Source organism: Eurypyga helias, unplaced genomic scaffold (assembly GCF_000690775.1).
Source record: "Eurypyga helias isolate BGI_N326 unplaced genomic scaffold, ASM69077v1 scaffold3192, whole genome shotgun sequence".
NCBI classification, from domain to species: domain Eukaryota; kingdom Metazoa; phylum Chordata; class Aves; order Eurypygiformes; family Eurypygidae; genus Eurypyga; species Eurypyga helias.
This window is the reverse complement of record NW_010237791.1, coordinates 1-15,507: the sequence shown is the minus strand read 5'-3', so window position 1 is coordinate 15,507 and position 15,507 is coordinate 1. Positions and strand designations below refer to the sequence as shown.

Below are 15,507 nucleotides of genomic sequence, written 5' to 3'. Positions count from 1 at the left end.
TGGGAGAAGAGAAAGCACAGTTTCTGCTGAACTTCTGCTTGTACAATTTATTGAAAGTGTTAAAGATCTAGCAGACCTCGTGTGTGGGTTAACCATCAGGCTCCAAGCATGTACAGAACAAGATGACATTCCCTGAACAAAGAAGTCTGTAATCTAAAATCAGAGAAATTAAGTGCAAACAAATCAAGTTGGAGCAGAGTAAAAGGTATCCTGGAGATACTGTTTAAACAAATTGACAGTCACAGCATGAGATAATATATGTCTCAGGTCAAAACCTAAATTCACAGCTAAAACACGCAGAACAAATGTTTGACCGGGACATCAGGCTAGTCCAGAACCCCTGCCAACTGGTGTTCTCCTCTCCATGAACATCTTTGAAGGAGGGCGGAACTGTAACATGGCTGTAAATAAAATCATTTTAGTTGAATCATAAAAGAAAGGGTTGCAAAGACACCTTCCAAAACCTATTCTCTTCCAAAAAAGCAGCCAAGCAACAGCAAAAATAGTCTAGGCAATTATGTGGCTGGCATACCTTCAGTTGTGCCACTGAGAAGGTACGGAATGGTGGGACTACTGAACCATTAGCAGCATCTCAGGAAACATTCTCGCAGTTGCAGCTGCAACAACAGCTAATACTAACTGGGGATCCGTGTTCCCTTTGAACAGGCTAGTCACATGCAGTAGCCTCATTCCATATATGACAAAGAACAGTTGGTCCATTGAAGAAATAAAATTAACAGTGGGAAGTACTGATGTATATGAAGACAATCAAAAGAATACAGCTACGACCAGTAAGCTAAAAAGAAAAGTAATGGGAAGTGTCAAATATCCACCCGTGTGTTCTTTCTGTTCTGTCAAAAGAAGCTAAAAGGCTAAAAAAAGAAAATTACTTTAAACTTCATAATAAAGAATAATATGGGTCTTGTGCCCCTCTTCCAACCAGAGATGGACTAACTCTTCAGACAGTGGCTCAGTTTCCATTGTTGCGAGGTTGGGAAACAGGAAGTGGATGCAAGGAGCCTGACATAAAAGCCAAACACTGCTGCAGTTCCCTTAGCACCCCCAGGGAGGCAAGACATGGGCATAAACTGCCTTCATGGTCAACGCAACCACAACGCCAGGGTCTTTACCTGTCTCACTGGTTGTGAAGGACACCTTTCCATATCCATTGAAAGCTTGGCAAACCCCACCTAGTCCTCTTTTGTCCAGGCCTTGAACAGAAAATCAAAATACTTCATGTGCTCACAGAGGCTGCTGACATGTGACATTAGCTTACCTGTTTCTTAGGAAAAGCACTGGCAAAACATCAAAGGGTCTAGGGCAAACCAAGGATGCTGTAATTTGTAATGTGTGTGTATTTATTTTTTCTTCCCATTTGAAAGCACAAGCACTGCTTATTTCTACTGGCACACACAGGAGGTGAAAAGAAAACAAGAATTAATCAAAAATGAACATTTTTCCAACACTAATAAAATTATGCAGGGTAAGAAAAGTAATGAAAAAGACAGAAGACCCTTGATTCCAGATTGCTGACTTTCAGTATCAACCTTAGCAGTTAGAAAACAAAAAGCTACACAGTTACTGTCAGATTCATAGGTCAGGGTCTTCACCGTGCCAAGTTTCTGCTCAGCATGTGAAGCAAGGAGCACCAAAGAGCACCCTGATACCAGGTCTGGTCCCAACAAACACGTAGGCTGAGGTGCCCTGGGTCTGCCCTTACCTGTGCTAACAGCAACAAATAACACATCTAAACCTTTATTCTTCCTTCCCTTGAACTATGAGGGCCAGGAAGGAAAAAACAAGAATTTTAGTGCAGGACCTTCCATCCTGCTTTTAGTTTGGATTCTTGCCAACCTGAGTGGGTGTCTGTGTGTGCCTGCATGTGCTTTTACAGCTCCACAGTTAGAAAGAACAAAGCTTGGAAAAAGGACTGACCCTCAATGAACAGTTGGTGATATTACAGCCTAGCAATGCCATCAAGACAGAAAACACAAAGTGCTATGGGTTAAGTATTTAATTCTGGAAGTAATATTTATGTGACTAAGTATTTAATATAACCATGTCCAATTCCACAAAGTGTTGACTGCAATCTGTTGCCCTGGATTTAAAACCAGACTGCTTGTACGTGGAAGGATTTAAATCACTGATTTAATTTTCAACAATACATTCTCTAATGAGGGCAGAATAAAAACCACTCTTTTCCCACTAATTTATTAAGTCTTATTAGTAACTGATTTGAATTCTGCAGTTCTCTGTCTCAAACTTAAGGGTGTCTCTAAAGAGATGAGAATCTGCAGCTGCATATTGTCTTTTGCAGTCAAAATCTTGACTCTTCTCCAGTGAGCAGTTGCTCTTCCATGCTACACCCCTCTAGGAAACTTGTCAGGGTTTTTTTCTGTAATGTTGGATAAACTTTCATTGAAAGAATAAACTTTGTTATGCATCTCCAACAGTCTTCTCTTGAATTGCAAGTCTGCAAATTGCATAACAGTGTTATATTTTTCTGCTCTCCTGTAATTCCACAAACTTCCCAAATTTTGTTAAACTTCAACTGTTCCCCAGTCCAGGTCATTATGGGGCACAGCGAAAAGGCAGGAATGACCAGTGAGGCTATCTCCCTGGCAACATGGATTAGGGCATAAGACAACCCTGTAGTTAAATCACTAAACTGGTATTTACAACCTAAATTAGATTATTTTGCTACTATGGTGTCTGCAGTCTTACTAGGAACCATGAGTCAGTTCTCCGTCAGTTCTGACAAAGGCACCATGTACGACCATGGCTAAATAATTTAATCCCTTTGACCTTGTTTTCTACCAGTTCATTGACAACAGCAGAACTTGTCTCTCTCACACTGATGTTTTAAGGATTATATTATTTGTGCTTGTGAAGCACTCAGGCATGACAGCAAGTATTTGTGGAGGTCTTCAAAGGTTTTCAGCTCTTAGATGATCTATAAATTCCATCCTTTAAAATGGGCAGAGCCATGTGTGCCCCATTAGCTCAAAGAAAACAAAATCTGGGGTTTAGCATCAGAATTATTCACTTATGCACTGGGGTCAACCTAGGAACTGGTCCTGACACAAGCATATGGCATGGAAAGGAAGGAAATAAAGAATCCCCTTTCCCAGCTTATTCCACAAATGACAGGTCTTAGATAGAAAAACAGTTAGGCCTAGTGGTTAGGGCAAAGTCCCAAGGAAAACCAAACAGAAAAACCAAGGTACCAGGGAACTGAGGCAAGGTGCAAGTAGAGTGCCAGCAATGATCGTGGCAGAAATTAGAAAATTACGTATAACTGAAGCAAATCCCATCAAAGGCACACAGCCAAGAAAAATGGCCAGGAAGAGACTCCAGCAGCCACCTTGTGCTCAAACTTGGGTTTAAATCCTCTTCAGAAGTCCCATCTTCTAAGTGACTACACAATCTCTTTTACCACACCATAGTGAAAATGTTAAGTAGGCATCTTGTTAGAGTTGGGAACGGGGTTTGCAATAAGGGATGTCACAATAACATAAGTACAAGCATTGTCACCAAGACAATTCTGTGAGAAAGCTGAGGAAGGAGACAGCAAAGCTATAATTCTGCTCAAGGAGTGAAAAAGATTCACATCTTTTAAAACAGCATCAGAGGTGATACTGTTTCCACAGCAGACAGGGATTGCTAAGAGAGAGCTATTTTGTTCAAGGTTACTTGTCTGCCTTCGCAAGGATGCAGCACGAACCACACCTGGTAACACAAGCTGCGACTGAACACTGCATCTTAGCCCAGCACAACTGCAAGCAAATTTGTTGCAAAATCTCTATTACAAAGTGCAAAGATTGCCCTCAACCCCTGCCAGAACTAAACCAGTAAGCTGAGGTAAGATGGAAGAGGGAGCCCAGAGAAGGGCTGCCCTCTCAATTCAGTCCTCATTTCCTTCTCAGCTCCTTCACCCAACTTCTCTCCACCTGCAACGTTTCTCCTCAGAAGAGTTTTCCCCGTTCTGCTCAGCCACTTGTAGTTCGGACCGTTTATTTCTTAAAACAATACCAACATTCTCAATCTTCGTAGAAGTTACAAATCACTGACTATCACAAATGCCACCTCAAAAGAGGTTTAGGTGCATATGAGCCACGAAGCTCCTCCACACATAATTGGCTCTAAGTACTGGAACTCTTAAAACAGAGACAAAAGGATAAAGAAGCTTCAGTATAGACTGTTAATGCCACTCTTGGTGTCTGGCATCTTGTGTGTCTTCCACAATACAATAAAAAAAATCACAGGTTTTGCACAGAAGGCAAATCACATTTGCTACCACTGAAGATGTCTACATCTCTACAGAGCTTAACTGAGCATTTCTCAGGCACTAGCCAAGCTAAAAGCATGTTTGTGCTAGCACCTGCTTTTTTTCACAAACCAACAATACAAAGCACATAGATGTATTCCCTGAAAAATTCAAACTATATGTGACTGAGCAAAACAAGGGCCAATCCAAGCTCATAGTGACAAATTACCTAGAAACAAAGCATACTTCAGAGATTGCATGTGCCTGTTTAGGTCAAATTAACTCTCAACCATGATAAAAATACAGTATCGAAAGAGCTTAGCAATTAGCAATCTTAAGAGTCGTAAGCTGCTCCTGTGCTTTTATAGTGATGGTAATTTTGGTTTTATCCTGTTGGGTTTCTGTTTCCCGGGGGGGGGGAGGCGGCCACAGAGACCTCCCTGCTTTGTATCACTACAAAAAAACAAGCGGTAGTCACAAATCAATTAAGGGACTGCAGAGAGTATGGTACATAGGAAAACAGAAAAATTCACCTGCACATATGGGTCTAGGATCCCACGTAATACAGCTCACCAACAGACTGTGCTGGTTTTGGTTAGGATAGAGATATAGAGATAATTTTCTTGACAGTAGCTAGTATGAGGCTGTGTTTTGGATTTGTGCTGAGAATGTTGATAAGACTAATGTTTTCAGTATGAGGCTGTGTTTTGGATTTGTGTGGAGAAGAATACTGACAATATACTAATGTTTTTAGTTGTTGCCAAGCAATGTTTATATTAAGTGAAGGATTGTTTCAGTTTCCCATACTGCCCCTGTGTTCCCAGTTTTTTCTCTAAAAGAAGCTGGGGAGGGACACAGCCAGGACAGCTGACCCGCACTGACCAAAGGGATAGTTCATGCCATAAAACATTATGCTCAGTATATAAGTTGGGGAGAGTTGGCTGGGGGAGTCTCCTGGGGTATTCTCAGGCTCCTGGGGACTCTATCTTTCTCTGGTTCTGGCTCTTGCTGCCCGCGGCAGCTAGTATTATTGCTGTGTTCGTAAATGGCATCTACATAGAGTGTAAAATATTGTTTCTGTATAAATCATTGCAGATTGGGAAAACATAACTGAAAACATCTGCTTAAGTATTGGCTTGATTTTCCTGTGCTTCTCCACAATTCTGTCCTCAAAATTAGACAATCCTCAATGGGCATATCTGCTTTAAACTATCACTAATCTGTTATTCACCACCTGTCATGGATATAGCCATTACATGAATGTCATCATTTTCTTACAAGACGCACTGTTTTAATCATGGCTCACAGTATTCATCTGCAATGATTCCAAAATTTAGAAAATCGTCCAAGCCTTTGAGTAACAAGTTAATTTTCCACCAGCAAACTTGGACAATTTCTAAGCAGAGTTCCAGACATCAGCATGAAGCAATGTAAACCCTTCTGGAATCTGTTCTCTTTGCAGCCTGTTAAATTCATGACTGCTTAAGCAAGATATTCTTCATTCATAGGTCTCATGCTGCCAAAGTGAGCGGAATGAATTAATGTTCTTTTTCACAAGCCAGTAATCAATGCAATCAGCTAAGGCAACAGGATTTACTCCTTGGTTTAAAACCTTTTCTTTTAGGGTTTATGACTGGGATCATAGTCCCATTAAAGCTACTGGCAAAAATCCAGATATCAGAACTGAGCTCACGTATTAGAAACTACTGTCGTTACGGATAAAATCCTGCTTACCATCCACACCTACCCAGTCCCACTGCAGTCTGTAAGTCTCTGCATAAAGAGAGAGAGGCACGCTTGCATGCACACTATCTCCCAGGCTTTCTACAATTACAAATACTCTGTTGTATGTTTTTAAGCCAAATAATTTACTAACAAGCTAATAAGAAACTGGGTAAAACCAGTGGCAAGATTAAATAATGCTGGCAAAGAATACTAAAAGTTGACGAAGAATAAATTTCCATGTTGAAAGCACAACACCTCTCAAGAAATGCCAGAAAGGGGATGCACGGTGTGCAGGTATCCGATTTCACAGCCCAGCACAGAGAAATCCCCACACCAAAGACTACAAGGACTTGGGTAGGTAAGCAAAATGTGAACAGCCTAACCCGGAGCCCTAAAGCAGCAACTCTGATGCCATCCTTAGGCAGGCACCATTGCAAGTGAACAAAGGAAAACTTAATGGTTTACATCAGACTGAGTGTAGGGTATGTTTTCCGCATTATATTTAATTTCATTGCAGCAGGTATTTCAGTAACTCTGAAAGAGTCTACAGAATGAATTAGTTTGCTCTTCATTACACAGCAGAAAGGAACATCTTTTCCTGTAGAGAACTGATTCTGGTCCTTCAGGCAACTGGATTTTCTTCTGTTCTACTCAGAACTGTAGGGCAGACAATAATAGAGTTTTTAATCTTTCTGCACATCTTGGAAACAATTTTTAAATTATTTTCTGCCAATCCTCTTCTACTGAGAACTTTCACATGGTTCACAGCTAATATAATCCTCTATTTTAAAGAGGATGGATTACAGAGAATTATCCCCCTGGTCATATTACTACTGGTGAAAGGAACCCTTTGATTTTCTCAAATACAGTTTTATTTCAGAGCAGCAACAGCCTGGAAACAACTGTTCCCTTATGGTCAGATTGTGGTTTTGGTCACACCACCACCTGAGTAACTAAGAAACATCTTTAAGGCGTAATTTTCCCCTGTTTCTCTTCACTTCAGAGGCATTTTTTTTTTAAATAAAACAATATTAATGCCATCATATAGTTCACTTTCCCATACTACCTTTCTTGTCGTCTTTGACTGTAAGCTGATTTGGTCTGGCACTATAATATGCTGTGTTTATACAGAGATCAGGTATAGTGGGACTCCATTATTAGCTGGCCCTATTTTAATTTTGTTAATAACAAAAATAAATAGCAGTAATTTGCTACTCCTGTCCCCCTCTCTCTCTCTCTTACACATCAAATCTAAGGGAGAGCGTCAGAGCTTCACTTGTTCTTCCTCCTTCTCCAATCCATACTCCTGGCACGAAGGAGAGGAATAAAGATGTGAAATAGTTCCTCTCTTTCTTACACCTAAATCAGGTCCAGGTAACTCACATGTGCATTTAAGTGTGGATTTTACTTCTGTAGAAATGTGTACTGTAAAGCACACATCTTTGGTACCATGTTCCATTTGCTAGCAGGAAACAGCCTCTCAGTGTCAAGACCATTACTAAATACTTAGCACAAGCGATGGCCCAAGTAACTTTGGCCAAAAGGCAAAGCAACGCTGTTAAAGTGCAGTAGAAGTACTCGGCGAGAAAGATTTCTGGAGAAAGTTGCACATACGCCTCCTTCCAATTTCTGGCCAAAAGGCAAGAACGGCTTTCATGATCTTGTTTTCACGAACAGAGAGAGGAGTACTGTACCAATACATACAGCCCTCTGCTTTTCCTTAGTTTAAAAAGACGTGTTACAGTATTTCCCTTTGACAGCTGTTTATTGTTTTGTCCTGCTTTCCTGACTGAATGCAAACACAGATGTTTCAGTTAAAATGATAACACTGGCATATTGCTGTCAACATTCTGGTTTCTTCAGTCAAGGAAGGCAGAACACACATCTCTGTTGAACTTCATATAATAATAAAAGTAACAATAAACTCGGCATCCAAGCCACATGAACATTTTTTGACAGTGTGAATTATTTCAAGAAGCTGTTCCAGAAGTTACATAAGGTTAGTAGTCTAACCCATTTCTCCATGAACCTATATAACCTAACCACATGCAAAGGCCCCACTGCCTAATAAGAAATAATAAGATTTTTGCACTAAGAGGCACAGGATATTACCCAACTAATACAGGATATTGCCTAATTTCTATATAAGCAGTTATGGTATCAAAGACTATGGAAGTAGCTGAAGAGTGCTCTTCCAAACTTTGAAGAATAACACTCTTTTCTAAACTCAGCCTTTACAACAATCATACACTGATAATCTGAAGCTGTTCCACAACTATTTGGTCCAATGTAATAAAATAAAGCTTTACAGTCTTCATTCATAAAAAGGAGACTGCTCCAGCCAATAAACAGTCTGAGATAGTCACCTCAGATAGGTCTGTTCAAACACAAAGTTGGTGTCTGTAGAACTGTTCGGGTTTTGCAGTAGTGTAACGGAGTATATCATCTGGGTCTAGTTTGTTGTGTTGTTAATGTACCCACTCAAACCAAACACTTAGGTTTTCATACTACTGTTTATCCTCTTGACCTGTCCTCCTCCTGCAAAGAGAGGAGAATTTAAAATCCTTATCATTTGCTTTATAAAGCATTTCTAGTTTCTTAGGAAAATGTCCCAACAGGTTTGCTCCACTGACAGAAGATCCAAACTTATTTCTAGGCACACATTTGTGCACAAACAACTGCCAGCTTATTTTGTACTTAGTACAGGACGAAAGCACAAACTACACCAGACTGCTCGTATATAGCCAAAATAGGCACCCATCACTGTTTGTGTTCAGTAACTGACAAACCCAGGGAAAATCAAGGCCAATTATATGTTCAAAATACGGTGATTTCCAACAACCATATAAACCAGTGCTAATGTTAAAAGTTAAGAAAATAATATTTTCTGATCCCTTGATGAAAATGATGGCTCTCCACAGAAAAAAAAAAATTAGATGGTGCAATCCCTGGAATGGAAACAGAAAATCTTTCATTCTGGAGTATGAGATGTACCACTTCATAAATACGTATAGTGGTCACAAGCACCTGCTTTACTATTGCTTGAGTATAGTATTTGATTTGGACAATTTGAGATGGGGTTAATATAGCAGCTCTTTGTGCATATAGTAGAAGGAAATGCAGCTCACCTGTCGAGCAAAGTGCCCTGCACTTTCTTGCAACATGGAGTAGAAGATGATGAACTGGCTCATTAAATACACCTGTGTGCAAATGACCTTGGATACAACAAGCTATGCTGTCCTTTTCTGCCAGAAGAATTATTCAGCATAAGGATCTGTTTGCAAAATTAAACATTTGCACTGTATTTAAAGTGAAGTTTTTTCTGCTACAGAATTTTTGCATCAGTAACTATTTCTAGGCGATCAGAGTCTAGCTGAAAGCTGCTTCAATGCAAGACAGAGGATAACACCGGCTTGCTCGCCTCCAGGTGATGTTCTTCAACTGTGCCAAAATTCCAAAATTCTGTTTGTGCAGCTTCTGCACTGCTGTTCAAGTAGGTGAAAAATGAAATCCCTTCATGACTGAATAAGTTTGTTGTTTTGCATGTCTGGGTCAAGTATATTTTTCTCTGGACTAATTTGGAGTAGAGAATTCTGGGGTCTCTGCAGATTATCTATAGGCTATTCCCACATACCACCAAGGCTGTTTCCAAAGTGACCCTTAATAAACAAGGAGATGGGAGACCCTGACAGACTCCCAAGTACAGTTCTGGACATAGTTCACATCAATATTTCTTGATCACCACATGCTGGATCAGCCTTGAAGAAAAGCACTAAGCAGAGCTGTTTCACAATGAACAAGTTACTTCCTGCCTCAGAGGAACACTGCAGCATCCTGAAGGTCTTTCTGCCCATATACATCAGGTATATACTATGCCAGGTAACCAAAATGCAGAGGCGATTCCTCTGCTTTTCCTTTGGTTGATGAGTCTTCCCCATTTAAGTAATTCTCCTGCATTGCCAGGATCTGCCTGAAATCAACCTGCAAAGAGCATCTACGTGTAGATGTGGCACTTACGAACATGGTTTAGTGATAGATTTAGAAGTGTTAGGCTTACAGTTGGACTGAATGATATTAAAGTTCTTTTCCAACCTAAATGATTCTATGAGCTGCATCGATGCAACCTGAAAAGCCCCTGTGAGTGACTTCAGATATGGAGTTTTTTGATGGAACAGTGCAAAATAGCAACAACTTTTAAAGCACCAGAACCAACCTAATAAGTAGATTGATGGTGTAAGTCCACAAGCCTTTTAGCGTAGCTCTGCAGTAGCTACTCCAACACTTTTTACATCCTTTTCCATAAAGTGGTTCTCTTCCAGTAGTCTGGCACTCAAGAATATAACACTACAATAAGAAATTTCCTAGCACTGAACAACACAGAGACAAAGGAAACGGAGTTTCAGGCTCGTGAGGGATTTTGATAAGGGATTATCGCCTTAGATAAATAAGGCAAAAATAACTCACAGAACTCTGAAAAAATCTAGAGTTTCTTTAAAACCAATAGTGCACAACAAATAAAACAGAAGATGCAAAGCTGAAGTCACCGAACATCAGGGTTGGTATCTGTTAAAACTAGTCTTGCAGCCCAGGGTCTAAGGGATACTCCAAGCCACTCCTGCCAAGTGTAACCAATGGGACAGTGGGAAGTGAAGTAATATGGTGAATGGCAGCTGGAGGGCAGAAGAAAGAGGTCCCAGCATTTTGTATTACCTCGGAGCCCAAACTGACACCCCACGATCAGCTGATTTTTTTCAGACTGCATTATCACGTTACTTGTGCTTCAAAATTTTGTAATTCATTGAGATATTATAGAACACACCCAAGAATATCACAGAATCTTCAATTTTCAGGTATGTAAAGCTATTTCATGAACAAACTCTACACTTTCATCTCTACACTTACTCCAAATTTACCCAAGTTGTTATTACTCACCATGGAGACATTTTCAGTGGCTAGTTCTCCCCATCTATAGCTATTAGTCAAGGTGACATAGGAAGTGTTGAAACAGCTGATCTTGTTAGAACACTAATATTATTAAGACAGAAGTTAATAATACTGCAAGTTAACTTTACGACCAATTAATTACACAAAGTGATGAGTGCTGGAGGCATTCTATTCCAGATGCATATCCTAATTTTCCTGCACTAAAGCACACCTCAGCAAGACAGCTCTGTGGTTGAAATATAAAGCAATAAAGTGCTGAGCTAAAAGAAACTCTCTTTTGAACTACCAGGAATTCAGGCTATGAAATAAAATCTTTTGCAAGTAGCAGTTGTTATGCCATGCAGTGTTAGTCTTACCTCCATAGGAAAGGCCTTAAAATTAACTGTGTGTTCAGATCCACGCTGGTTTTCTCTCCCCCAGTGAAATCGAACATCGTGCAGTTCAAACTCATGTCCTCGAGGTAACGGCCCCCCTGTTAACACTGGGAAAGAAGACAAATGGTAAGGAACTTGGGTTTGAAGCAGGCAAGCCACTGAAAATATTCTCCAAATACAATGGGAAGACTGTTGGAAGTTTCTCTATTATCAGCAGTACTAGAGGGGAGGAGAGCAAAGTGGACAGACAGACTTGACATCTTTACTTGTGACATACCACGCCGGTATGGAGCGCGAATTCAGGCAGTCATGAGCAACAGCAAAATGGCTGTGACGCTGCTCTTTGTTTCATGAGACAGAACAGGTGGTTATAACACCAAATAAAAACACTGTACCTTTATCAGTCAGAAGAGTGAATATGTTTATTGCTCTTATCAAGACAGTAGTTGTGTGCTCTAAACAGATGGTGGGGGTTCTGAACTGGACTGGTAACTACCTCCAACTTGTCCAAATGCTTAGTCTCCATCACCTATATTTGCTATGAGTCACAAAAACTGACAGAAAACTTTTGATTGCCAACATTTTACTAGGTAAAGGTCATATACCACCTGTCAGGCTTCTGAGACACAGAATGCCTCTATATCCAAATATAATCAAACCTACACACAGGAGCAACAACTAACCCCATTTGCTTAAAATCAGCTTCTAGGCAGCTGTGGTTTTTCTTTACTTCAGTTTTTTAAACATCTGAAATTTCTTAGAATCGCAGCACACAAAAGAAAGTTCACATACTAGCTCAATACTTTTGCATTAATAGAGATCTCCAACATTTGTACCATGTGAGGCCCAAACTACTTCAGAATTCATGAATGGAAACATTTTGCGCACCGATTTCCAAATCTACCTCATATCAAGTATTATTCCACAAGCTGTAGGTAACTTCCCACTGAAATCACTGAATATTGGCTTCTAGGCCGGGCTGGATTTTGCTTATGGTCACTCACAGTCTTCCCAGAATCCATTAAATCCAAATTTACATTTCATAGACTTTGAATGAATCTTTTGCAATCTCTAACAATTGATAAGGATGATTTAATTGCATAACCTACAGCTATAGGGAGTTAAAGTTCCATAATATAAAGATATTTGGACACACAAACTAAATGGCCTTAGTTTGGAGCACAAGACATAGTGTAATGCTAAAACATAATTTAGCAATTGAGTCGCACTGCAACTGTATAAACACTAAAACAAACGTACATAACTATTAAAAAAAAAAAACCAGAAAGAAAACTGATCAGTTATGGTTTTCATAGCAATTACATTAGGGGAAGAAGTAAAATATTCCAATTAATACCCCTTTAATAATTCTTCATAACTAATCTAACAGTGATTAGGGTTTCTGAAATGTCCTAAATGTAGTTATAGATTCAGATTCGCTTCTTAAAGTTGCTTTATCTATATTCTGTCTATACGTATATCCTGTAGAAAAACCTGTAAATCTGGTGAACCCTAGGGGAAACATTTAGGGAAATCTGGACCAATAAAAAGTAATATGATACTCAATGAGTGCTGCTTCTCAGGAAAATGGAGTATTTTCTCTGTTTTAAAATATTCCTCCTAGATAAAGTGTTAACTAGAACAAATGTTCTCTGCATGACATAGTTATTATGCATTTCCAGAAGCTTCACAGAGTTTATTTCTGAGGCTTAAGTTTTAAAATTGATCCCCTGATAACATATTTCAATGCGCAAAGCATGTTTATCTTTACTTTGCCTTCCATCAAATCTTGATCCTTGACAATGCATAAAACTTATTTAACTTTACTTTGCCTTTCAGCAATTTCTGATCCTCATTAGAAAATTATTCTGAAAACCATCATCCACTGCAATCCACTGCTGACTTCAGAAAAGTCTCTCTGTTAGTAGGATACCCTCTAAAGCATTTTTCAATATACAATTCCATTACACAGTTCGTCATGCTTCTTCCACCTAATGCATAACACATGTACCATGATCAAACTGGAAGCAGCCTGTGAAAATGTTTGCAATTAAATAATGAGAAGGATTTGGGAATTCCAGATGGACTGCATGTCTTGAATTAAAGGATAAAATCAATCACTAATAATGACAAATTGATTTTTAATATGTATCTTAATTGGTTTACTTTTTTACACAAATAATTTTTTCTTTGATTGTTAACATGTAGGCAGTAGAGGAGGATCTCCTGCACAGAAATTGGACAGAGTTTCTAAAGCATTTAGGGCTCAACAGTTCCCATTAAAATAATCTGGCTAAGTGGATTTGTCATTGGAGATCCCCCTGTGAGGAAAAGAAGCTGCAGGAGTTTCCGCAATCCCTGAAAACTGGCCAGAATATTAGGTCAAACACAGCTTATTAACTCTTTTCTCCTCTTGGCAGGGATAACAAAAGTTGACTTCCCTCTCCCGAAAATGGAAAAATTATCACCAGTTTACAAATGGAGAATGGGAAATTATGTGATATGAAATCTGAGGAAAAGCTAAAACTAAAACAAGATCTTATAAATCATAATCCCATACCTCAGTCATAAACTTTTATTCGAGTTCACATTTTCTTGTATTTCAAGACTCAACAGTTTGGCATCACACTGCATTCAAGTTTAAAAAAGTCTTTCCTCCTCCCAAGTCTCCAATGGTTTTTGCACATGCATTTAGGTGTGTTGGTCCAATCTTATTAATTATTGCTACTAAGTTACATACTGCCCTTGGGAAAGGTATGGTTGAAGGAGTTGCATCTTGGCACGCAAGCTGTCCTCCACAGGAGAAGTCAAGAACCTTCCCAATCCTGCACACAGAACCTTATTCCTTGGGAAAAGAGCTCTGCTTCGGCTGAAGTCAATATAACTGACCGGGAGTAAAAAAAGTTCTGTTCTGTTCCAAATCTACAAAATTCTGTGGAAAGAAACGTTTTGTGTTGCAATAATACATGGAAATTATCATGGAAAGGAAATTATAAAGGAAAGCTTGATTATTAAAATAACAAACTCTTCCTTTTTGAAGAATTCAGTGTAAAACCGACCTGACTCCCTCACTCTCAGCACAGCTGTGGCTCCCAGAACTACTGGGATCTCAGAAGGAAACAAAAGTTGGAATGCCTCACGGTTTGACAACGTTCAGCTGTTTAAATGCCCCCAAAAGGCTGTTACTAGCTAAGATTGGTTAGAACATCTTGGATGCTCTTCCAAACACATGGTAAGAACCACCGCAGTGCTGGAAAGCGCAGTGGGCTTTTTTTTCCCACCTACTTCTTGGCAGTTGTCTCCTTCATTCAGAACAGTTTACCCAGATGAAAGGACTCAGTGAGATACTGCAATTTCACTGAAGTTGGAATGATTTCTTTTATTATTTGCTTCTAATTCGTATTTGATGAATGACACAAAAAAAAAAAAAATTTAAGAAATGAGGATGGCTTTGCTACCTGCTCTTCATCAATACTTGATTGTATAACCGGAGTATCTCTCCTAACCTGCCCAATTAGGTAGTTAGTATTCAGAATCCACTCAAAATGATGGAAAAGCTTTTCCGACTTATGTGGTCTGTGGACCATGGACAAACTTTGCCAGCTGCACAAAGTAAGTCTGGCATCACGCTGTCCCAGGGATAGTCCGGACTGCTCCTGCATGCAGACAGCTGTTAACACCGCTGAATTAGGCGACACCACCACGACAGGAAATTCAGCACACGCTCCGAAGCCATCTGACCGACCATGCAGTTCGTGGCTCCCATCACAAATCCTGCTCCTTTTCCTACCGATGCCAACAGCAACGCTCCTGCCGGCCGCAGTCCGGGAGCGCCGGCCCGGGAGCGGCGGCTGCTCCTGAGCCCCGGGAGAGGCCAACAGGGAGTTTGAGGGCAGCGCAAGCTCCGGCGGGGAAAGCAGAGGCCGCGCTTCAGCTTACCTGATTTTGACTTCAGGGCAATCTGAATCGAATGCCCGTCGTTGATGACTTCACAGTCACGACACACCACGTAGTTCGGTGACAAACGCACTTCCAGGAGCGAGGGGTCGTATTTAGCTTCTCTCGAGTTCAGGTTAATAGGCGACTGGTACTCCCCGTTAGCATCCGGAAAAATCAGCCCCCACTCCACTCCTGGGACACGGGGGAGAGGCGTCAGGGGCAGACCCGGACCCCGCGCCGCACGGCGGTTTCCCGGGC

At 40.3% G+C, this 15,507-nt stretch overlaps 1 protein-coding gene across 1 annotated transcript in view; it reads right to left on the bottom strand.

Moving 5' to 3' along the window:
• The window catches only part of CA8 (carbonic anhydrase VIII), a gene marked incomplete at its 5' end in the record, with an annotated part of 51,143 nt that extends 35,702 nt beyond the window's left edge, over window positions 1-15,441 (bottom strand). The window contains 2 exons of the mRNA XM_010147589.1: window positions 11,293-11,417; window positions 15,250-15,441. Coding sequence (XP_010145891.1) covers window positions 11,293-11,417; window positions 15,250-15,441 — 317 coding nt within the window. The remainder of the gene's footprint in view (window positions 1-11,292; window positions 11,418-15,249) is intronic.
• Window positions 15,442-15,507: the final 66 nt, after the last annotated feature.